Source organism: Ochlerotatus camptorhynchus, unplaced genomic scaffold (genome assembly GCF_037179485.1).
Source record: "Ochlerotatus camptorhynchus isolate MF236.1 unplaced genomic scaffold, CSIRO-AGI_Acam_v1.1 ptg000105l, whole genome shotgun sequence".
Lineage (NCBI taxonomy): Eukaryota > Metazoa > Arthropoda > Insecta > Diptera > Culicidae > Ochlerotatus > Ochlerotatus camptorhynchus.
Window position 1 is genome coordinate 3,797,190 of NW_027040595.1, and position 25,158 is coordinate 3,822,347.

General features: G+C 39.5%; 1 protein-coding gene across 2 annotated transcripts in view; it reads left to right on the forward strand.

Annotated features, from left to right (window-relative positions):
* The window catches only part of LOC135699297 (potassium voltage-gated channel protein Shab-like), a 430,144-nt gene that overhangs the window by 353,418 nt on the left and 51,568 nt on the right, over window positions 1–25,158 (forward strand). For both annotated transcript variants that reach the window (XM_065219523.1, XM_065219524.1), the window contains 4 exons: window positions 14,695–14,826; window positions 22,411–22,553; window positions 22,654–22,830; window positions 23,151–23,177. In XM_065219523.1, the coding sequence (XP_065075595.1) occupies window positions 14,695–14,826; window positions 22,411–22,553; window positions 22,654–22,830; window positions 23,151–23,177 (479 nt within the window). The remainder of the gene's footprint in view (window positions 1–14,694; window positions 14,827–22,410; window positions 22,554–22,653; window positions 22,831–23,150; window positions 23,178–25,158) is intronic.

Here is a 25,158-nt window from a genome sequence, read left to right on the forward strand (position 1 = left end):
TTGTTTACGTCTTATCTTTTATGTCAAAGACGGATTCCGTCACGTGTAAAATTAGTTATTTCTAAGTGTGTATAAATGGGCTAGTAATAGCTATGTTCACTACACTGTCACGTTCTGTCATGACAAAAAAAATTTGAATTTGAAGAAAATATCTATCACCGTTTTCTCATCCGATGATGGTGACAGAAGTATCTCTGTAAATATCGCGTGAGATCTTTCATTGGAAATTACATTTGCCAGCCCTGATTGGAGGTCTTCTATCGGGCAGGTTTCGAGTCCGGCACGGACAGCAATTAGAACGCCACCGTCAAATGCCTTCCTACTATTCGTTGGGCTTCTATCGCTCCGGAAAACCTCATAGTTTGAGCCGAATATTTGGCTGGAGAGAATATTGTCGTTTAACCAAGTTTCGCAGAGAATGATGACATCATAAAAGCAATCGGAACAAGTAAAATGGTAGTCTTGAACAGACGAATTCAAATCACCAACATTTTGGTAGTAAATGACGATGTTACTATGAGGTAGGCAGCGCGAGCTCGTGCCAGCGGCTGATGTTGAAGGTTCAATACTAGAAGAATGCAAAGTATCACAAATAGGAAAATTTGCTATGCTATCGTACTTGCCTGTAAAAGCAGGCTGGAAGACCTCGTCAGCACTTCTAAAAGCAGGGCCAGGATGACTTCGCAGCGAGATGGGTATTTCGACGACGGACTCGACTGGTTCAGACGGATTAGAGGCTTCCAACACACTTAGAAATAACTAATTTTACACGCGACGGAATCCATCTTTGACATAAAAGCTGAGACGTAAACAAACATGTCATGTAATTTTAAGTGTTCCGTGACTGAAAAGTTCGTTGCTCGACGAAAATTACGTTTGATTGAGCTATCTTTCGCGTCTGTTATGACTCAAATTTATGGCAAACTTGACGCTCGTATATGTCACTCTCAGAGCACCTAAATTTACACGATTTTTTCTAAGTGTGAACCTGCTGATTTGTGTGCGTCCTGGGATATTTTTGAGGTAAAGTTACTATTTTCAGCTGCCGTTCAGTTAGTGATGACTGTCTTGGAAAAATCGTTGCTGACATATCGATGGGAATCACGGTGAACAAATCTAAAATGACGAGCTTGAGATGTCTGACGAGAAAGGGAATCTTTATCAGGAAGAGAGTTGACTGTCTATAGCATGCATACTTGCCTACGGTTGGAGGTTGGAAGACCCCGTCTCAAAACCCGAACACATTGCGGGAGTGGCTAGGAGTCCAGGCTGAAATAGACGCGACTGTGCCGGAGGGATGGGGGTCTTCCATGCAGCTTAGTTGCATGCACTCCGGTATCCAAATCATTGGATTACCATATCTTGACCAGGAACAAAATTTGAGTTTCCTGCATCTCCACAGTCATCCAGGGTGCTTCGATATGATTTCATTGATCTTGGTGATTTTCTTGCGGGTGTCGTTGAACTCGCGGAAATGTACATCTTCTGGCCACGTTTCGCAAGCTAGTGCTGCATCCGGTGCTCTTTCGTAATCCCGACTCTGAATGACACGAAATTGAGAGATTGCAGATCCTTGTCTCTTGGAATAACTTTAGTGGCAGGATGAAACGTGGAAAGATACACCCATGTCAGATCTTCTTCCAACGAGATACAGTTCTCACAAAGCCGTTGGAGGACCTTGTACCACATGTAGTTGAGTTGATTTTGGATGTGATCGGCAGACCAAACTTTCCGCAACGTCTTTCGGGTGTTTAAATTTCTGAATTCAACCTATCAATCTAAGGCCACTTTCGAGCAACGGGCTGGCTGAAAATAGCTGCGAGTTGACTTTTTAAGTGAGGGTAGTAATGGCGAGATTCAAGTTGCTAATGTCGAGTTTCATCGATTCCATTGCCTCGGGTTAGGCAAAGAACTTCTCGTTATACCGATTTACCCTACTGGTATAACGATGCGCAGGACGTCAAAACGACAATTGACGACAAAAGTAACGATTGGTTAGAAAACATTTTTTTTTGCGCCTAATTTTAATTTCTTGCCCATAGTGCAGTGGCAGCAACCTACACAACCTACCTCTTTAGTCGTAGGGAAACAAAAGCAAATGGAAAAATTAGCTGGATTAAAATTTATCTGTGACTGCATTTCAGCAGGAAGCAATTTTACTGGTTTTTGTTCATCCATGGTAGACGAGCTATACAACAGAGGATGGCATTTAATTCATCGCGTCCAGGCTGCTCTCCTATTGTGGGAGCTTGCATAAGAAACTAATGATACATCCGAGTAATATCCATGTGAATTGTTTTCAAGACAATTACCGTATTGTGAGGTGGTTCCATGATTACATCCATTCCAATGGATTGGATCTGGTTTCTAAAATGTTGATTGCAAAAGTTGGTTGTTCGTTACGGCAAAGCAAATATCCTTCTGTTTGTAACCGCTTAATAATGGCTACCAATTACAGATGACAAGATGATGGTAAATCAAGTCCCCGCTACCGGAACTGGCCATAATTTACTGTCCTAACATGCAACGTAATTGTGAGTGTGAACAGTTTCGTAGGGTGTATTAGCTGGATTAGACAAGTTGTGGAGTGATTCGAGATTTGGGCGAAGCTGCTTTTGTAAACAAATGCTTCAATCAACATTTTTCTATCAAATTATACCAACTGCTAGAGAAATCACTTCCCTAACTGATTGTTAGATTACGAGAATGTACTTTTATTCGCGATAAACCTGTGATTTTAGTCATTGTTTACAAAAAACAGGTACACCCAATTCTTGAATTAGTCCGGAATTACGTTCCATTAGAGGAGGACATTTGTCTAGTAAGTATCAGATTGGATAGCATTGCAATTATAGTGCAGAACCACAGCTTCAGCAGTAAATTGAGTGCAGGATCAGAACCGCATGCTGTTCTCCTTACTACGGCATTGCACGTGCATTTAACACGATGTGGGTGGAACTTTTCTTTTGTCCATAAATGTCAACTTCCACTCTACATTATTGGTACAAAGTCGGTCGTCGAGCATTTTGAATCACAACACACGGCTATGTGCCTGTGCAGAAGCAGATATACGAAAATGTGAAGACATACCTACAGCATTTCAGAGCTGTAAATGCAAATTGCCTTTTAAAATTAATATAACATGCTCGCGGTGGTCACCCGGGACCGAATGATGTGCTACCACCACTGCGAAACGCGTCGGAAGTGGATCGCATTATGTGCAGTGGTGTGGTATACTACTTCGAATGATTCTAGGCACCTACCAACCTACTCTACCTAGTCGCACAGTCGCAAAACCCTGGTGCTGAGGCAATAATTCAGCAGCGTGACATGCCCTTTCCGATTAGGTGACCCTATGAAATAAATCAACTTCATTGGGTTTCCACTCGAGCGGCTGTGACTCGGTTCGCTCCCAACCAGCCCACCGCGGCTAGGCACGAAGTGTGGCCCAATTTTCAACTCGATGTAACACACGCGAGACCAAAAAACCTCTCATGCATATAGGCTTTATCAGACTCAAAAGGGCGACAATACGTGAATTATGTGCGAAAGTTCATTTCATATGCGAGCAGATAAATTTTGGCAAATTGATTTTCGCGTTGAAATTTATTGCTTCATTCGACCAACAGCGAGAAGCGCATGGTATAGATTTTTCTCGCAAACTTACTCCCGAATCTTTATGCATTATAGTTTACCGTGCAGCAGCGTTTGGCGATGGATTGACCAGATGCTTTGGGTTAATTTTATGCTCTGTTTATCATGAAATCGATTCAACGGTGATACATTTCGCTTCACCGTCGCAATAGCACTTCACATTTCGATATTTATGAACAACGAAAAAACAAAAAGACACTTCAATAAGTGCTTTTATGGTGCTGACATATCGGAGAACGTGGAACTATGTGTTCATTTCGATGAAATGTAAACTATTTATGAAATGGAATTCAATTAAACATTAAAATTCATCGGCACATTGCTTCAGCATCTGCTCCAATAGTTTGAAGGAATGCAATATTTCTAGATTACTGTAAGAGTGCATTCCGTACGAACGGAACGAGCAGTACACTTTGCACCCACCGAACGTACCAATCGTCGAGACACATGAACCTCTACCTACCAGGAAGTGGTACTACAATATTAAAACTTTTGGCACGGCATCAAATATTCATCGGTCCAGGCACCAGCACCACAATATGCGGAGGAGGAAAACCACACCCGCATCCTATCTGCAGGGGGTGCATGAGTACCTACAACCAACGTGGATCCCCGTTTCAATGCATTGCAATGCCACATGTTGAACTTTCATCGATTCCTAATATGAAAGAGGGATGCCGAAATATGAATTCGTAACAAGGGGTAACTTGGACTAGTTCGTATTGGAGCAGATTGGGAAATTGCACTCTAGCAGGTTGTCTCTTTACTGGCTAATAACGCTTCTACTGGGCATTATCCCATTCATCAACTAAGATTTCTTCGCACTGCACTGTGATTTCCCAAGGGCATTTTGGTGGGATGAAAACAATGTTGATGGTGATGAGTCATTATACTGAATCACATAACATATGTGGAACTCGATCATAAAAAAACGACCCCATTTCAGTGAATTCAAGTAGTATAGAAGGACATCGATCTGTCAAATAAGTTATACCAGCTGTAAAATGAGAAAGGGGATCAAGGGGGTAGTTAATACTTTTAAAATAATTCTAACGCATTTTATAATTCTATGTGTTCTTAGCACTTCTGAACTCATGTCTTACTATTTCTTTGACCATTTATGTCATTTATTTATAATTATATAGCAAGCTTTAACAAATTCATCACCTTGATTCACATAGCAAAACTGTGGTAAACTTAGAAGAAAAATGTATGTAACATTTTCTTCTTTGAAAATATTCGGATTTTTTAAAACCAATTGCATTAAACTTTGATTTCATTGGGTCTCGTAAGAGGAAAAATACGACTACGTAAATTTGGAGCTTAGTGCTTACATTTTGAAGTCAAGAGAGAAGCACCAAAATGTTGAAACAAGTTATCAAGGTTTATACAGAAGAACCATTTGAAAAATGTTCAGTATTTTGAGCTGGCCTTGCATCGTTCCATTCACAAGAATTTTGCAAGCAGGACGATAAACGAAATCGAGCGCTTACCGATACCTGTAATACCCAAGATTTCAACCCTGTCGTCAATTGAAAAATTCTTCTCAAATCCCAACACATCAGTTTGTGCGTGAAACATGGTGAACATTTCCTTACCTTTTCACTCCTATGAAAATCCCATAAGATTCTGTCAATCTTTGCGTGAAAAGACGGCGACTGGCTGGTACCATGGTGACAAAGTCCACTAGATGCCATGCACAGATTGTCAGATGCCTATGGGATTTTACCAGGAGTAAAGAGCTGCAGAGTCACCGTCAACGTCAACGTGCTTACTGAGCATAACCATTTAGGTATCTGCTTTTCTTTCGTAAGGGCCAATGCCGCAAACGTAAACAATTACTTTTTGCGTGAATTTCTCCAAAATGAAAACTCACTTAAGAAAACCACCACGAGTATTGTGTAGAGAAAGAGTCCTCCTATCTGATGAAATTCGTGGCTTGATTGATTTTGAGAAATTGAGAAATTTAAGTAAGAAGCCATTATTTATGTTTACGACATGGGTCCTTATGAACGCTCAGCGTCCATATCACTAAAATTTTATTTGAAAGATCGATGTCCAACTATGCCAGTTCTACCACTGAGGCAACACAAAAAAGTTTTCAACTTTGAGTCAGCTATTTTGCATTAAGACCGAATGCCATTGGCGTAGGGCCATTAGGCCGAACGCCATTAGGGCGAATGGGTATTTAGGCCGAAAGTCATTAGGCCGAATGGGTCTTTAGGCTGAATTTTTCAAACTTAAAGATTGAACTTAGTATTTCTTGGATTATGAAACATTGAGAATTTTTCAAGACCATTGTGGAGAAGTATGAAGGGAAATGGAAAACATAACATAATCTTGAATTTTAGTTTTGTGAAATTTTTTCAGTTTATTAAAAATATCAAAATCGTTATCTTCTTAGTAAAAATGAAAATTTTTGAGCGTTCAGACATCACGTTTTTATTTTTTTTAGATCGCATTCTAAGCAATAAAAATTGGGATCCAAAACATAATACTGATTTTAAGAACAGCAGGCTTGGATACTTTTGTAAATTCCGGTACTCAGATAAATTTTAACTTCTTAAAGATATTAAGAACTAAAATATTTGAGATTTATTGTTGTTATTCATCATCTGACATCGTGGTCTTAATGAAACATTCTTAATCCTAGTTCAATTAAGTATATACAGTAGACTGATGCAAAATTTGAAATTTTCGTTCCACAGTGCTCAAACGGTTCCAAATTGGGTCCTAATCAGCCTCCCAAAATTTGAACTCATATAGTGAGAAGCTGACTTGGCACAAACCATTTGAAGTTTACATGGGAATTACTATGAAGAAACCATAATTTCGGTTTATGTCTATCTGAAAGTTCACCGTTTTTTGCTTGTTTTTTGGTGCTTTGCCTCCCTCCCAAGAAGAGTTCTACAGGGTATTTTTTTTCTAAGTTCTGGCGTTCTGCCTTCCGGAGGATGCACGCCAACGAGGTGTTAGGCAAAAATGCAGTGCAAATGAGAAACTTCGCATGTGATTCAAAATGTTGTGTTCGGTTGTAAAAACAACGCGGAAGATGCATTTTCGGAGGCAGAATTTGGTGAGATCCATCTGATTATAAATCAATCATAAATACATGTTTCCAAGTATTACTAAATACGCGCAAGATTTCGAAACATCACATTTCAATCACATATAATAACGGTATTGTTTACACGCGGGGCTTACTGTATGTGAAAGTAACCTCGGAATGGACGTGAATTACCAGGCCTTCTGAAATGGGTTGCTGAATCTGCAGTAGAGCTATCGCTTTCTAACTCCCGGACTAAACTTGCTTTAACTCATTACATCAAGGATTGTTGTAAGCAAATTTCTTCCATAATAACACTGCCGGCCAGTGGGGGTTAGATTGAATACACACACACACACACACACACACACACACACACACACACACACACATGTCTATCTTAAAATTCACCAGTTCACTCTACTTTAGAAAATGATAGCTGAGCTTGTTGAAAAATTTCTCAGCTACAACTTTGTCCAAGACCACACTTTTCGATCAAATGTAAGGAACAAAAATTAGTAATGATTCAAGTCACTAATGTCTTATGGTCATGCTCAATCAACTGTTCAGCAGGCAACATTGGTGTTTATGTCACGTAGAATAGAGGAAAAAATTATGGCTACTATGTCACACTGCAGAATACAGTGTTGCCCACAATACAGTTGCTTAATCTTACCATAAGATTATCAATTTCTTGAACAATTGACGTTTGGCTGAAAAACGATTTTCTGCAAAGTTGTAGCTGATAAAATTTCCCATAAGAATAGCAATAGAATTTGTAAACAATACAATAGGTAAAAATGCTAGAAGACAATGAACAAAAAGTTTTGTTTTCCCATAGAAATTTCCATATAAACTTCAAATGGTTTGTGTCAAATCAGTTCCTTATCAAATGAGTTTAAACTTTTGGAGGCTAATCAGGTCCCGATTTGAAACCGTTTGAACACTGTTTCAAATTTTGTATCAGTCTAATATGCAGGGATTGTAAACGTTGTTTAAAAGTGGTTGTAATCATATTAAAATCAAAAAAACATTGGAGGGTCATTGCAGCCATATACAGTATTCCTCGGAGTTGGTTGGATTATTTGTCGTGACCGCAATACTCGCTCTGGGGCATAAATTCTCATACGAACCAGTAAGGCTGAACTATCAATCTCTGCGCGAAGTATTTTAGCTCCAAATACAGCTTGATCCATCTTACGACGATTTGCCAGCTGTTCGTTACACAGCAATGCACAACGATGCTCATAAGGCGGTAGGTTTACTGGATCACGCCAATGTAGACTTTGTAGTGCAGCCCGGACAAATTTACGTTGCACAGATTCGATAATGGAGATCCACACAGCTTCATACGATGACCAAACAACCGATGCAAATTCTAGTATTGATCTAACTAGAGAGCAATAAAGTGTTGAAACACCCTCCAAAGGCGCGCCCCTTTGTCAGTCAAAATTGGATTCCTTAGCAACAAAATTAAGGTATGACACCGATAATGACCATGCATCAGAACCCTAGTCTTAAGCACTTCAAACTAGGGAACAACGAAAAGAAGATTAGGAATCACATAGATGAAGACAACTAACTCATTTTTTTGCCTTGTTTCAAGATCATCCTCGGGTAGACAAAGCCGAGTCTTGTCACTATCAACAAGGCATAAATAGTAACAAGGACTAAGATGTATTCCTTGAATTACTGAAAAATCCTGTTCCCCTAGTTTGAAGTAGTCAGGACTAGGAATCGGTGGTAGATCTTACATCCCGTAACGTACCACGAAAAGGTGATCTACCCACGTTACGGGGCGACGGTTGGCTTTATCAACAGCAGCTGAATAATGCATCTTGAACGTGATTTGGTGATCCAGCAACACTCCAAGATCCATCACTTCTTCAACGCGCTCAAGTTTCTGTCCATCGAACATGTAGTTGTACAGAATACGGAATGATGCAACCCTCACTTTGAAGAAGCTGGAGTTGCACCAATGCACAGTGGGCAAAAATTGACATAACCGCGACTAAATTGAATATCTCGGCTGCCAAACGGTTTCAATCAACATGTTATACATATTCTCAAAGGAAAAACTCTGCTGAATCGATTGGTGGTGGTCTCGCCGGAGACTTTTGCGTACCGAGATAGAGGGCCGGGATCAACCCGAGTTCCCGGTAATGTAGTAAATGCCACTATCTATCGACATAATTTTAGACTTTACTCAACGTATATTACTGGAAATTGATAGTACTAAGTATATATGGTGTAAAGACACCATAAACGCCCTCAGGGAAACTCTACTGGCCTAAAGGATGATCCGGAACGACCGATCAAGTGGCCACATTATAAAAATGTCCTAGAACCTTGTGATTTTTTCTATGTTGTTCAGAATCAAGAGATCAAAGCGCATTTAATAAAGAATTTAAATTATGGGGCAAAGTGGTCATATCCTGGTTCTCCGGATAATCTGGATTGACCGATAAAGTAGCCACTTTATAAAAATGGTCCTAGATCCTTTGTGGTTTATCCATATTGCTCATAATCACGAGATCAAAGCGTATTTAACTTGGAATAAATATTTTGGAATATAGTGGCCATATCCTGGTTCCCCATATAATCTGGATTGATAGATAAAGTTGAGAATTTGTATAACATGTTTGGCAGCCGAGATATTCAATTTAGTCGCGGTTTTGTCAATTTTTGCCCACTGTGCAATGAGCGAATCGATTCTGTAACTATTGAAGTTACCTGCAATCGGCTTTATTTTGTACTACGAGATAAATTTTCAAATCGTCCGCATAAATGAGTAGTCCCCTATTTGCTAAAAGGATCGTCACGTCAACCAAGATTTGTATGTTTATTTGTTTATTTGTTTATTGAAAAATTCAACTGACAAGTATTGTCTAAATGAATAAAACTTAAACTAAATAGTTACGGTCAACGGTACGGAAGAGCCCAAGTAGCCGATGACGAAATACGTCAACTGATACATTGAAATCGAACATATAAAAGACGTTGTTGAATTGCCGGCTGATTGCTCGAATTCGCTCGTGTTGTGTATAATTTCGGCGCCGTGGTTCCAAAAACAGAAAGTCGCGTTGATGAAAAGGCCTCTCAGGGACATACATATTTAACTGTGACAGCAGTCTTGGACAGTCACCTTGAATGTCACCCGTAAGCAGTTTTCCAGCGAACATAGCTTGAGCGACCGTCCGTCTCACCTCTAATGGTTCGATTCCCAGGAGACGGCAACGCTCCTCGTACGGTGGCAAGTTTGTTGGGTCACGCCAGTTGAGGAAACGAAGAGCATATCTTACAAACTTGCGTTGGACGGATTCAATTCCAGTGTTCCAGCTAGCATGGAAAAGGCACAAGCGAGCAGTAGAGTGACCTGAGGCATAGCGGGTCACCGAACTTGTCGGCAATTTTGAAAATAAAGCCCAAGTTTAGCTCTGAAAATAATGTCATTGTAGTAGATTCTGAACGTGAGTCTGCAGTTCAAAACGCCGAGATCCTTTATGCGCTCTACATGATCAAGTCAGCGTCCATAGAGAACATGATTGGCTCGATTTTTCGGTGATAAGAAATAATGTTACATTTTTCGATGCTTGGACTCATCAAATTTTATGACCACCAGTCAGCAAAAATACCTAACATATTCTGGAGATCCCAGCAACCCGAGAGACTTTTAATAACTCTGTAGATGTTCGTATAATCTGCTTGGAAAACGCGGCATCCTGATGGTATCAGAAAGGCGACGTCGTTTAAAAAGATCGAAAACAGTAGCGGTCCTAGGTTACTGCCTTGCGGAACTCCCGAGTTGTTTGAGAAAACATCCGATTCCGACGCGCCAATCTTAACCCGTACATAGCGATTCACCAATTAAGATCTGAACCAATCCACAGCCGCTGACGAGACGCCAAGTAACACCAGCTTGGCCAGCAAGATATTATGGTCCACCGTGTCAAATGCAGATCCATATACCCAGCAACGACTTGCCATCCTGAATCCATGCATCGCAGACAGTTAGATGTAAACTGCACCAGGTTCGTGGACACGGTGCGCTTCGGGTAAAAGCCGTGTTGTTCTGTATCGATATAATTTTTGCAGTACGCGAACAGAGCATCATTTATGATAATCTCGAACAGTTTTGAGCAGGCACACAGGGAGGTGATTCCACGATAATTTGTGACATTCCGTTTATCACCTACGGTTTCTACGGAGTTGACACTGTTGATCCAATTTTAACAAAGAGTTGCTTGTTACTTAAGTACGAACGAAGCCAATTACACACTCTGCTGGAAACGCCTAGTCGAAGTAGCTTGGCAAAAGAATATCGTGGTTCACGGTGTAAAAGGCAGCCTTTATGTCGGTGTATAAAGCATCAACCTGAGCTCCATCGTCCATTGTGCCGATGCAAAAAGACGTAGATTCACACAGATTGCTGTCAACGGATCGTTTAGGGTAGAATCCGTGTTGAGGGGCACTGATGTAGTTTCTGCAAGAGCTGAACAGTACTTCATTGACGATGGTTTCGAGGGACTTAGATCCAGCGGACAAGGAAGTTATCCCACGGTATTTATAAATATCTAACTTGTCGCCTTTCTTGTGCACTGGAAGCATATGGGAGGTCTTCCAAAGGAAACCATTGTTGCTGCAATCATTAGTTGAAAATTGCTTGAAGAGGAGCAACCAAAAGTGTACTACTTTTTGAATACATACGAAGGAGTACCATCCGGGCCAGGATGATAAGTCTGCTTGAGTTTCTGTGGAGCTGATTCAACCGTCGCTGTGTTGATGTTCAATGCATCAAGATCAACCGCGTTACTTGGTACCAGATCAACAGCTACAACTTTCTCCTCCACAGTTGGTATACGATTCTCAAACAAGCTAGCAAATTGTTGAGAGAAAAGCTCGCACTTTGCTTCTGCAGAAAGAGCATGAACATCTCCTAAGTGCATCGAAGTCGCCCGGAAAAAATAACCATACAATTACCAGTAGTTCTGTGACGAACGTTTCAGCTCAATTGATCTTAAGAAAACAAAGTTACAACATGTCAAAGTTGTCAATTTTATATGAAAATCGGTATGTGCTGCTATTATATCGAACAGCACTGTATTATATTCACAACTTACTATTATGTCTAATGGTCGACATTCGTTATTTGCTACCTACAACCTTCCCGATAGCTAGCATATAAGCTACGCAGAGCCATCGGAAAATTTCAGAGGATGTCGAAAGAAACTTCGAGAGAAGTCTGAAATAGTATCCGAAGGAACACGTAAGAAGAAAATCAGGGGGGAAAGTCGGAAACCACTTCCAAGAGAAGTTAGATGAATATTCAAAAGACGCTTCCGGGAGGAGGAAAACTTTCCAAAGAAGTTAGAAAATACCTTCAGTGGAGCTTTTTGGAACTACCGAGCGACGCTGGTAGAAACTTCCTATGGAAATTGGAAGAAAATTCCGGGGAAACCTAAAGACACTTCCCGGGGACTTCTAGAGTAAGTCAGAAGAATCTTCCAAGGGAAGTCAGATTAAACTTCCGGGGAGAATCAGAAAAATCTTCCAGAGGAAGTCGAATGATACAGGGAGAGAGTCAAAATAAAGCTTTGGGAGAATTCTATAGAAGCTTTCAAAGAAGTCGAGAGACACCAAAAAACTTGCAGGAAATCCGGGAGGAACTTCAAGAGGGGTCTGACGAAAATCACCTGGAACATCAGAAGACACGTAAAATCGAAAAATGTTGGCTAACAATAACTCTGCACAACTCCAGATCCTGAAGACCTCTTTCATGGCCAACATTTGTCAGCTTTTGTACATCTTGAAGCAACTTTAATTGGAGCCAGAACGTTTGGCCTAATGGGCGTTTGAGCGAAAAATGTATTCATACATGTTTGCCATTTTGGTTACTCAGACTTGAACAAATTAAAGAGTTGGTTGGAAATGCTAACATGAAGCTTTAGTGTGACAATTTATTAGCTAGAGAATGATCTTTAGAAGAGGGTAGGTGGATAGTTCCGTTAGAGTACGGCAGTATTAAAATTGAATAGAAGTTGAAAATGAGCGAAGGGCCATTAATGCGACAGTATAAAGTCAAACGCACACCTTTTGCCTAACCCGTACGATGTACGCGGAGACTTGAAGTATGTCTTCAAGTCTACTCTAGATAATAAATTGTCACACTAAACCTTCATTTCCAACCAACTCTGAAAATCGCAAACTTCGCGTATGAAGTAACATAAAAACACTTTGAATTAAATTAAAGAGAATTCTCTGAATTTCAAGATTTTTTAACACTGGTTTTCAAGATTTTGGAATCTTAAATATTTTGTCCAGACAATTTAGACATCTCACAACACAACGTCTCGTTTGACACAGTAGTATAGTCAGATTTATTTTATATTATTGAACCTCGGTACCCCTCTCGTCAAACATGGTTAGCCGTTTCAACAGAATTCCATTATTATTATTACTAAGAAAAACAAAAATGCAAAATCCAATACTATGTAGATGCTATTCTTTAAACTGTCTCACAAAGTAAAATTTACATTTTTATACAAACCCTTAATCGACAATAACCTGCTTCAGTAGGGCCACAGCTAGGCCAATGAGACTACTCAGAACATTAACCACAAAACCGACGGCCTCATATTTCCCCAGTTCGCAGCCAACCTTCACCTAAATTCGCCCCAAGGCTCCCGAGCTCACCAGTTGTGCTAGGCGCGCTAGTCATCACCACTACCACCGTTGCTACTAGGCTGCTGAATTCTCCGACATTTATAGCTATTGCAACAGGAAACATAAGCAATTTTACTTCAAGGACATCTGTTGCAGCCCCACCCGCTACGAAATGATGGCCATAGGATGAAGCTGTACAAAACTTCTTGCCAAGAACAACGTGCTTCTTCTGTTGCTGCTGCTGCTGCTGCTGCTACTGCTGTTGTTACCACCTGCCACATCTAAACTTTGTAACCCCTCCAGAGTGGCACAAAGGTAACTCCCTGCACTCAGATCGAACAAGTACAAAGAAGACGAAAAAATGACCAGCTGAATAATTTAACCAACCCACGGCACGGTCAGTGAGCGGACTGTGGTATATGACTGCGGCAAAACAACAATATACGGAACAAATAATGGCTACACCCCGAAGAGCACGTGCAGTTCCTCGGTGAACACAAAGTGGAAAGGCACATTTCCGGACACCGGCCAAGTTTTTGCGAGTTGTCTTGAGACCTCGAGGTCGAGAGGTAAATTTAGCATAAATTGCAGTAGCTTGAACTACACTCGTAAATATCGAATTGAAAACTCTCGATACATACCATCTTAGCTTTAAGGCTATATACCACTAGTAAGCAACTGAAGTACGTGAAGGTTTTGATTGACGGCCTAAGTTTGTAATAAACAAGTAACACAAAAACACCAGCAATATTTTCTAACTACTGTTTTGTTCGTTTCGGTTCGACCTTAGTTGATTTAGTTGGTTCGATTAGATACCCCTGCTTTCCTGTAAAATGCATTTCCCTTGACAAATTATTAGAGACGCTTGTTTGTACTGAGAATACGATTCCAAGTGTCCCCTCAACAGCATCATTCAGAAGTATTCATTGAATAGCTGCATCCATGTAAGATACATAAAATAGATCGTTCATTAGCTACTTTTTCGAATTATTGGAAGCACCGACCAGTGGAAAAAAAATGTCTCATTTTTTTAATATAATTCGCTTTTAAGGCATCCTAAATGATTAGCAATATATTTCCGACGTTCAGGAACTCACTGCTCTCTATTAAGTTACCGTTTGGTTTCGGAACACTGAAACATGACTGATTGGATACATTATTGGTGGACACAGGATGAAATCGATGAGGAAAATATTGCTGGTCGTTAACGATGATTAGAACACATAGAAACTAGATTTCGGTACATTATTTCGAAGCAAAGCTAGATTTCGGATTCTATTGTAGAACTATAAGCCTATTAATTACCGGTTGACCCATGAACTCCTTGCCAGGTGAACAAAGTGACCTGATGGAATCACCCCCTGAATCGGTTGTGGTCACACCGTTGGCCGCCAGACGACGACAGCCACCGCTATCATCCAGATTGGCAGAGTTGAACGAAGAGCTACGAGCCGAATCACCGAGTACGATAAACAATTTTAGCGATATTATTAGATAGCCAATCCTTCTATGCCAAGACCCGCAAGTCGGTCCCATGCCTTAGGGCACGGCCATTATTGATGTCGTAAAACCACATAACAGTAACCTTACACACTGCTGGGTTCGTAGATTGCTAGATAAGACGACTCCCAAGCATCCAGCTGTAAATGTGTAAAATCCGCAAGCTATCACAACATCTACACACCTTGTTGTATGCACTCATATCAACGTAGTTGTAAGTCAATGTCTTGCATAACTACAAAGTTCCAAATACCAAAACAACCAAAGGCTGTAAAAAGTAAAGACCCATCCTTAAAGGCTAAGTGTAAAATAAGCAAACAAAACATCGAGATCAACGAGTCCTAGACTCCAGCTTAGTTAGGACTACAAATCAAACATATTCTCAAGACCTTAAATTATCTAAAACTATATCAACAAGCAGCAACAATCAACTATTCTGAATCACCTTCTACTTCCAACAAATCAAAAGAACGGCAAAGCACAGATTAGGATATCCAATCACCTTTAGTCTAAACCATTGTTGCTGCAATGCTTAATATATACTCAGAAATTCAACTGCTCCCTTCAACAATGAACTGCGACCGTCACTATATAGTAGCTTGTAATGAAAATCCGTCTCAAACTAGCTCCAAATTGTGTTGCAAATAAAAACAGCCCTAAAAGAGCTTAGATTACTCCTAAAACATGCTGCTACCGAAAACAATCAATCTGTCAGGGCTTTTCCTGTGCATCGTCTGTAGTATTGACGAAATTCGTGCTTATTCAACATGCAAAAAAAAAACTACCTACTGAGAGCTTTGCTTTACTATATAGTGATCAAAAACTGATAATTCCCGCCGACGACGCTTTATCTGGTTTTCTACGTCCTAGAATATGCATAGAATGCTTAAAGCAAAAGACTGCTGCGTTGTGAATGATGTTAATGTTTCGTTTTAGCAAATGGAACACTACACGGTATAATGCGAAAACTAACTGAATTGGTTTCTATGAAGAACGAAGCTCATATGCCGTCTAAATCGTTAGAATTCCAGCTGTGATAATCTCCCAAGTAACATTACAAGCAAGGTTTTAAAGTCTTTAGGATCATGATAAATCCAGCGGCACCGGTGCGTGGTAAGCGTAATACCGTCTCACCCCAGCAGTCGGCGCCGTCGGGATGTTCTGAGGCATAACATCTCTGATCACGAAGTAAAGCCGTTGGTCCCCGGTTCATGAGTTTGATGGGTCGATAGGTAGGGTCCATCCAAGTGTGGGCCCTAATAAAAATGGGTACACGACGTTAGGCATACGGTCGTTAGGCATACGGTCGTTAGGCATACGGATGTTAGGCATACGGACGTTAGGCATACGGACGATAGGCATAATGTACGGTAGGCATAATGGACGTTAGGCATAATGGACGTTAGGCATAATGGACGTTAGGCATAATGGACGTTAGGCATAATAGACGTTAGGCATAATAGACGTTAGGCATAATCTACCCGTTGAATTCCAGAAGGATGATAATTGATAATTGTATTGATTGCTGACATCGGTGACAATAATAAAAGAGCCTTAATTTTTGGGACTCATGAAAACTTGCGACATCTTGGACAGGCAAAGTATTTGGTTGCAGATGGTACGTTTGCCACAGTTCCTTGTTTGTTTCGGCAACTCGTCACTGTTCATGGAAGTATCGCTCCCTCACATCAGCAATCGGTTCTGCTAGTATTCATTCTGATGACAACAAAAACTTAATCGTTGTATCGAAAAGTATGGGAATAAATCCTCGAAGCATCAGATATGTTTTTGTTATTGAATGAAAAACCACAGAATTCACCATTCTTCATTTCATGAGCTGTTCTTTGGCATCATCTTTTATTCAATCTTAGCTGTTTTTTTTTTTGTTATTGAATGAAAAATCACAGAGTTCACCATTCTTTATTTCATGAGCTGTTCTTTGAGGAAAACCTTTTCTTCTTTGACATTTCCGGAGAAATTCGAGATTAGGGCGTAATTGTTTTTGTAAACAAACACTTCATTTGACGATTTCTCGCGAATTAAAGCTCAATCTCAAAAACAAACAACACAAACAGGCAGATGAATGGTTCCTCTATCATTTGGTATAGTTTGTTCACGAGATTTTTCTTTTATTCGCGATCAGTGATTGACATGTCTGTTTACAAAAGCAATTACGCCCAAATCTCAAAGTTTCCCGGACTTGCAATATGTGTGTTAGAATATATTACAACAAATGTGTGCTTTATTATTTCTATATGCGATTGATTTCAAGACTTAATAAAAAAAAAACTATGCTGAGTTTTGTTGCCAGATTACCTAACCGCTGTCGCTACTTATCTTGGATCTAAGTAAATATGTAGTTTCGTCACTTATGATATCAAGAGCTAAACTAGCCTAAGGCTAAAAATCTCAAAAATAAAATTAAAAAAAAACTTATGATATGATAAATAATGGATTTCATTGTTTACCATGCTCGAAACAGTTTTCTAGAGTTGCACAGCAGCAAGGAATTTTATGCCTAACGTATATTATGCCAAACGTCCATTATGCCTAATGACTTTATGCCTAACGCCCATTATGCCTAAAGTATTTATGCCTAATGGGGTACATTCAATAAAAATACCACACCCGAACGATAAGCCAAATGATAGAACTATTCCACAAATGGTTTGGATGATACCCTGAACACGTCGTTAAGCAAAATAACCATTCAAACTTTATTAGGGGGAGCTTACCTCCCTGGCGCCGGTAGCATTGGAGCTCAGCATAGAAAACAAATCGGAAAACAAATCAAGGAAAAACAACAGATAAATCCAATACTCTCACGTCACTTTTCAAAAGGTCCTAAGTAACAAATGTAAACAAATCGAGTTAAGCGATACAAACTATTGCTCTTCTATCATTGTATGTGATACAAAAACATCCATACAAATATACTTTCATTTATTTAAAACTAGCTGAGTGTGCCCGGCCTTGCTCGGGATTCAATATTAGCAATATTATGCGCCAATTTGAAAAAGCATGCTATATTGTACGTACCCCCCCCCCCCCCCTCATATTTAAGGGGCTACCTCCTATGACCTTCACATGCCAAATTTGGTTCCATTTGCTTGATTAGTTCTCGAGTTATGCAAAAAATTCTGTTTCATTTGTATAAGCCCCCCCCCCCCTTTACAGAGGTCTCAAACCATCATAAGAACCTTCCCCTGACCCAAAACCCCTGCATACACATTTTCACGCCGATCGGTTCAGTAGTTTCCGAGTCTATAAGGGTCAGACAGACAGACAGACAGAAATTCTTTTCTATATACATATATAGATATAGATTGTCTGCTCAATAGGCCCAAAATGGTCGATTAGGCCGAAGTAATTCTCTACCCTATCATTTTCGGCGGTCACCAGTGACCCCAGATGCACAAAATCGTTGACCATCTCGATTTCGTCACCGTCAATCTGAACTCTGGGCGGGAGGCTAACATTGTCTTCCTTAGAACCTCTTCGTCTCATGTATTTCGTCTTCGATGCATTGATCGCAACCCGAACAAAGTTAGGGATCAAATCAAAAACAAAATTTGCTGTTTTGATGTAAGAAATGTCGATTACTCAATTTAAAAAAAAAACCAAATTTTTATACTGTTGAATTCAACGGAAATCTAATCCTGCTTTCAATGAAATCAATTTGATTACTGATCATACATTCATAATATTTAACTGAATACGGGCCTGGCGAAAATTATTAGCATTCATGTTTCTCACGACACATCAAGCTTCATGCTTTTGCAGAACTCGGGCAGTAATGACCTTATTGAGAGTCCACGGTCATATTGGGGGGTCTCCCGGGCAGGTTCCAGTGCCCTTATAAATGTTCCGATGCCCCCGGGGAAATGGAAAATTTCCAACAAGAAGTGTATAAAGATTGATGATCCTCACTTCTTCAGAAGTATCCATCCGTCACTATCCATGATAAAAATGGCAACTGAACACATTTGACACACAGAACTGAAACGTATTCCATCGGCAAACAACTCAAATGAAGTCAACGAAACCTAACCTAAATCTCCCCATCTCCTTTCTTCACCCGCAAATATTGACAGTCGTGCCGAGTTTGTTTTGATCTGTGTGATTCACGCAAATTTCACGCGTCAAGTCTTAAATAAATTAATACATTATTAATTACCTTTGCGGACTAATAATAGTGCTTTGTAGCAGGGGCGGGTGGATCGAAAGAAAAATTTGATTATCAACATTGAAGACACTACTAACTAATCCCTCCCCTTCCCCTCGCTCACAAAAATACACCCGTGTTCCCGTCCGGGTTTCATCCAGTTATGCTACGCCTCTGCTTTTGAGAACATTTAGTTTTTCTCAATTACTCAAAAACTGACCCAACTAGGAACAAGTCCAATTTGGTTCAGTAGTTGTCAAGAAATGTGGACTCTCAATAAGGCCATTATTGGCCGAGTTCTACAAATTCATGCACCGAAACATTTACGGGGGCACCAGAACATGCTAATGGGTGACAGATTTTGATTCTTTGTCGTGAATTGACCACTTCACCGAGGGTACCGGAACATGCCCGGGAGGGCTAGTGTGACCGTAGACTGTCAATAAGGCCATTACCGGCCATGTTTTGTAAAATTATAAAGTTTGATATGTCGCACGACGGGATTTGGTTCTTTTTCAAAATTGGCCATTTCCCCGGGTTCGCCGGAACTTTTCTGTGATGCCCAATTGAATCATAGACCATCGGTATTGCCGCCGTTGGTCCAATTACATCATTTGAACGAGAAAATATTATGTTCACCGTGTGTATAATTAGTACCGAACAGTAAGGCCGAATGCCGACCCAAAGTGAACCTAACGAAAACCGGAATAGCTCCGGAACAATTTATTTATCGAAATTTTTCCTGACGGATTCAAAAACATGCATAAAATTCGGTTGCTACGACTACCATGATAAACTCGCTTTGTAACATAGCTCGATCGGAGTGGTAGAAGGATAATGATATATTGCTTGTCTGCTTTGTTGCGGGTTCCTTCTTTCCTCACTCGGGGTGAGCTGTGTCGCACGGGTTGCTTGTCATGAAAAAAAGGAAGAAGATTGTATCATTATTGCTTTCCACTTCTGACATAGCGTTATCATTCGGTTCGTTGATCGCTTGTCATTTTGCCATTTGGAGATATTTTTGATTCCTTGGTCGCTATATTTGAAATCAAAATGAGTTTTCATTATCATAGCAACTGAGAATTTTAATATCGATTTGCTTTCATTTTTTTAACACACTTTGCTCGGGAAGTCCAATCCGGCTGGACTCAACCGTCAGTCTGACGTACGTTTCCGCCTTCGCATTTTTTTCACGTAAGATATGCTGCTCTTCGGTCAAAAATTTCAGTGCCTACTCAAAATGACACAGATTTAGGGAGAAATTGTGCAAAATTGACCACTTTCCGGGTCCGGCACAGAACGAAACCTAAACCAATCGATTTATTGGCAAATTTTCGATAAGGAAAGCTTCACTTCACGTTTGAAATCCAGCGGCGTCACAACTGAGGCGGCTGGTTTTTTTCCCACTGTGCGTTGACAATCTGTTACCTAGATTTCAATCTGAAATTCGGCACTTGGGGGGTTTGATTTTCCACCATTGCTCTTCGTAGTCATTACCAAATCGTAAATTACCACAATCTGATATATCACAGCTGGAAAAGCTGATTAGAACGCCTTTGCTTTTTTTTGTTTATAATTAAAAAAAAAAAATCAAATCCAAAAACAAACCAACAAAAATAGTGAGCACAAATTCTTCATAGAAACCTCACCTTGCACAGTGAGAAAATTAATATAACTAAAAGCAATTGTACCAAAACTGCGCCAATGTTGTGTAAGTTATGGTTTAAAAATATTTTTGAAACATAGAACTAGTGTAGTACTTCATCCCGAGTAGCACATTTCCGTCACAAAAAGTTGCAGCAACTTGTTTATGACTGATATAAGTTGTATAGAAGTTGCCACTACCGATTTGTGACAAGCGTGCTACTAGGGATGTGATCAAATCAACTTGAATATGATAGGGAAATGATGTTTGATTTCGATGAAACTCTTTATAATTTTAAATAAACAAATTTCTAAAAGTATGTGAACAATTGCCGGATGCACTAATCGCATTAAAGTGTGAAAATTATCTTTTTCAAATATCATCAATACGGTATGTAACCGCATTGATATTGCCCATTAATTATATTTTTTATTTATTTTTTCCCACTGTGCATTGGTTGTACATGCCGTCCAACAGGAAATATGACCATTCTAAATCTCAAATATTATGAAAACGAATAAAACATAAACCTACTGTAACGATCGATAGACCGCAGATTCTACAAAATAACGAATCATCCTCGATGCTTTCTTACCAATTTTGAATACGCACTTACGTCCATACAAATCAATACTGTACTGTAGTTTCTATCCATACACATTGAACGCGTTCCAAAAGCCGTAACTCGCAATATTTTCAAGACATCTTTTGAGCCTTTCCCAGTCAGTCGCTAGGAAGTAACGAACACAAACCTAATTATATCAACACCACATTTTAATCAAACATTGAGGGAAACCAAGAACCAAACGGAGAATACAGCTTTTTATGTACAAAACTACAAACTTCACAAACCCAGAAAAAAACAACAATAGAAAGAATCAAAGGAAATCCAATGATCCATAATGAATAGCATCCTGACAGCAGAACATGCAACAATTAAAACTTTCCTTGTATGAAATATTATGTTTAACTCTAGGTTAAAATTGAAAGGAATAATCAGTCAAAATAAATTGAACACATTTTTGGACAAAACAACTGTTTCAGTATATTATTTTTTTAGTTGGCACTTGAATGTTTCTGTTTCCTCCCGGTTGTTGACAACTCTGATAAAACATGCTTGTGTGAATGTAGGAAATGTTGTTCCATTTTGGTTCGGTTTTCGTTTCTGTTGATGTGTACTATCGATCCGCAAAACCTGGTGTGATTTTTTTTATTCTTTGTAGCTTCTTAAATCTTTCTTTGTTTTTGGTTTATGTCAAAGCCACTTTTGTCCACGTCTGTCTTAATCTTTCAATCTCTAATCTAAGTGTGTTTAGTAAGTGAATCTGATATCTCTAGTCTTAAGAAATGGCTTGCGTGCGATGCGAAGTACATACATATGCAAGAAAATGATCAAGTATTACGTCTCTCTATCTCTCACACACACACATATGAATGTCGAAGCATATTTCTATTGCTGTCTAGAGGATAAACGAACAGTATGCTAGTATAGAAATTAACTGACATCTAGGAATAGACTTCAGATAGACTAAACCATGTACTAATAACGCTAGAGATAGAATAGTGAGCGAGCACAAGTCCAACTCAACTGTCTGTCTTACTACTACTTTGTCTTTTAGCAAAACTTGCGCTCCTTCTAGCAAAATACGTGTGTGCGTGTGCTTCCCCAGAACCAGGCCAAATAGTTGTCCAATTGACAATTATTTTCGATTTGATTATTCATTTATCTTGGCGTAGGGCACAATCTCTCGACCGGGGATGGAAACAGCACCGAAGAGGGCGATTCAATGGGCGGTGGCCGCAATCCTGCCATGACCGGTGTTGGCTGCTATAAAAACTACAAACATTCCGCCGGATTGAGAAAGAGAGGCAATTCACAGGTATATTGGTCATTCTGAGTGGGATCTGTCTTCACGGAGTGTTGTTCCTCCACTACTAATTTGTATTAATCTCTCCTTGATTTGCATTCCCGAACGCCAGTCCGAAAACTACCCGCAAAACTCTACTGGACCTATGGACACCGATGCGGCTCCACCCTACAGCCCAACCATGCAGCAGCACAATATGATGATCGACATGGATGCAACTGAGGATCAGCAACTGATCATGCAAGAAACTCCACAGCATGAGCCTTCTGTTATGATGGCTACCAGGGCGGTACGTATTTCTCAGCAACCTACCTCTTCTTCTTCTCTTGCACTACCGTCATACCTAATCTGACATACCTACAGTACTAAAATTCATTCATTCTAAATCGGTTTCCGTGCTAACACCTTCAAATCCCATTGTCTCTCTAACACCCTATTGGCGTATGTACAACGTAAAATACTCTTCTAAAAACATGATGCTTTAATCTTCAAATTTACATCTAACTCCGGAAAGAAAAAAAATCAAACAACATTTCACACACATACACACAACTCACGATAGTACTTGTAAATAAAATTCTTTCAATTTCCGTAACCAACCCTCTATAGTACTACAACAATCAATGGAGCAACGAGGTATTTTTTTCAACCCCTTACCCTTACTAACATTCAGCAAAAGAGTAGCTGTTTTGGATTTGAAATCCTCAATCAAAAAGATAAATATGGAAAATTTGTTCCCATTACCTTACCCATTGCTTATGAGATTTTGTTTCAGTGTTTATTGCCTATGAGTATCCAGTGAATTCATTTTTAGCCAATCATTCAAAACAAAAAAGTCATTCAATGATTAAAAGTTTTAAAAAATTGTACACTCTCATCAATTCAAAACCCTTCGAATTGGCTATATCAATACACTTTTAATCATACAAACCCATCGCCGGGTTCATTTCGAAGCTTTGAAGCGCGCATCAATCAAGCTTTTGCATTGCTTCAAGTTTATTCCACTTAAGTTCTCATACAAACACATCACTGAAGTAACAATTGAAAACACGGTTGTAGACGATTTCATTACACTTTCGCTACAAGAGATCACATTTCGCACACAGAAAAAAAAATTATCTGCACTTCGTTGACCACATTTACTTTAAGCATGCGTCAATCATCAATTAACTACTTTTTTTTATTGGAAAGACTGCGATGTTCCCGAAATATAATACCCATGGTTCTCCAAATTACCCTGGAGTTCAGATAAAATGACCTACCAGACCAACGATGACTTATGCAACGCTCTTAGTAACGATGTATCTCCAAACAAGTTCATATAGTTTGTATGCATTTTTACGTTTCAATTCCATGTGTATAAGATGTTCTAGGTACTCCGAATTGTCCAGGAGTTCAGGCTATTCGATCTACTGGATCAACCAAGTACGACGTCCTGTCCCAACTTTTACACAGAGTTTTTGTGCATCGATTACAATATAGTTTGAGGTATATAAGATGCTCAAGGTTCTCCAAGTTATCCTGGAATTCAGATGAAATGATCTACCAGATCAACAATGACTTATACAATGCCCTTAGTAACGATGCTTCTCCAAACAAGTTCATATATACTGGGCACAATATTAACGTTTAAATTCCATGTGTATAAGATGTTCTAGGTTCTGTGCAAATTTTATGAATTAATGCACCTATGGTGCGAGCTGACCATTCTAACCAATATAAAAGCCGTTGATAACGTAGTATGACATTTGACTCTTCAAATCAGAATCTAGCTACTTCCTCTGGGGCAACTAGAACATGTCCAGGTTTAGCCAATGTGGTCCTGGGCACTCAATATGACCGCCAATGATCAAGATTTTAATTTATCATGTGATTTGAGCTGTCGCAGTGTTTGTCTTTTGACTTAATACAGATTCTGCTACTACCCGGAACATATAGAGATGTGGCCAATGTAGACCTCGGTACTTGTGACCGAGCTTCAGTATTTTGATTTGGGGTTACTTTGATAATGCTCGATGAATGTAGAAAAAAATGGGTAAAACTTAAACAATTCAGTTCAAGAAATATGAAACTTTGAATGAGTATATAATCAGAAAACCTCATAAGCAATAAGAATACAACATTGAATTTGTTATGGCTATATCAAAAATACATGTCAAATGTAATGGTTGAGTGTTTTTTTCAAACAGGCAAAAAACACGAAAATGGTTTTTTAATATGTTTGTATAATATGTTGCACATACTAGATAAAAACTATATACGATATCAACGGAAATACCTTAACCTACAATATGGAACCAAAGTTTCTAATTTGGAAAAAGCGCAGCGAGTAAATTTAATCTTTATATTATACTATCAAAGTTACCCGCATTATCAAAGATACCCCGTTTTACGGTACTGATTATGTGATTTTATGTGTCTCATTATGGGTACTGATTCAACATGATTTTTACCACTTCCCCGGGGGTACCCGGAACATGTACGGATTTGCCCAATGCAATATGATCTAGGGCATCCTGTATGACAGCCATTGATCTTGGGACATGTTTTGGCGATATCTCCGGAACCAGTTGACCAATTTCTGGGCCAAGGCACCTTCTATTTGGCCACAGAACAG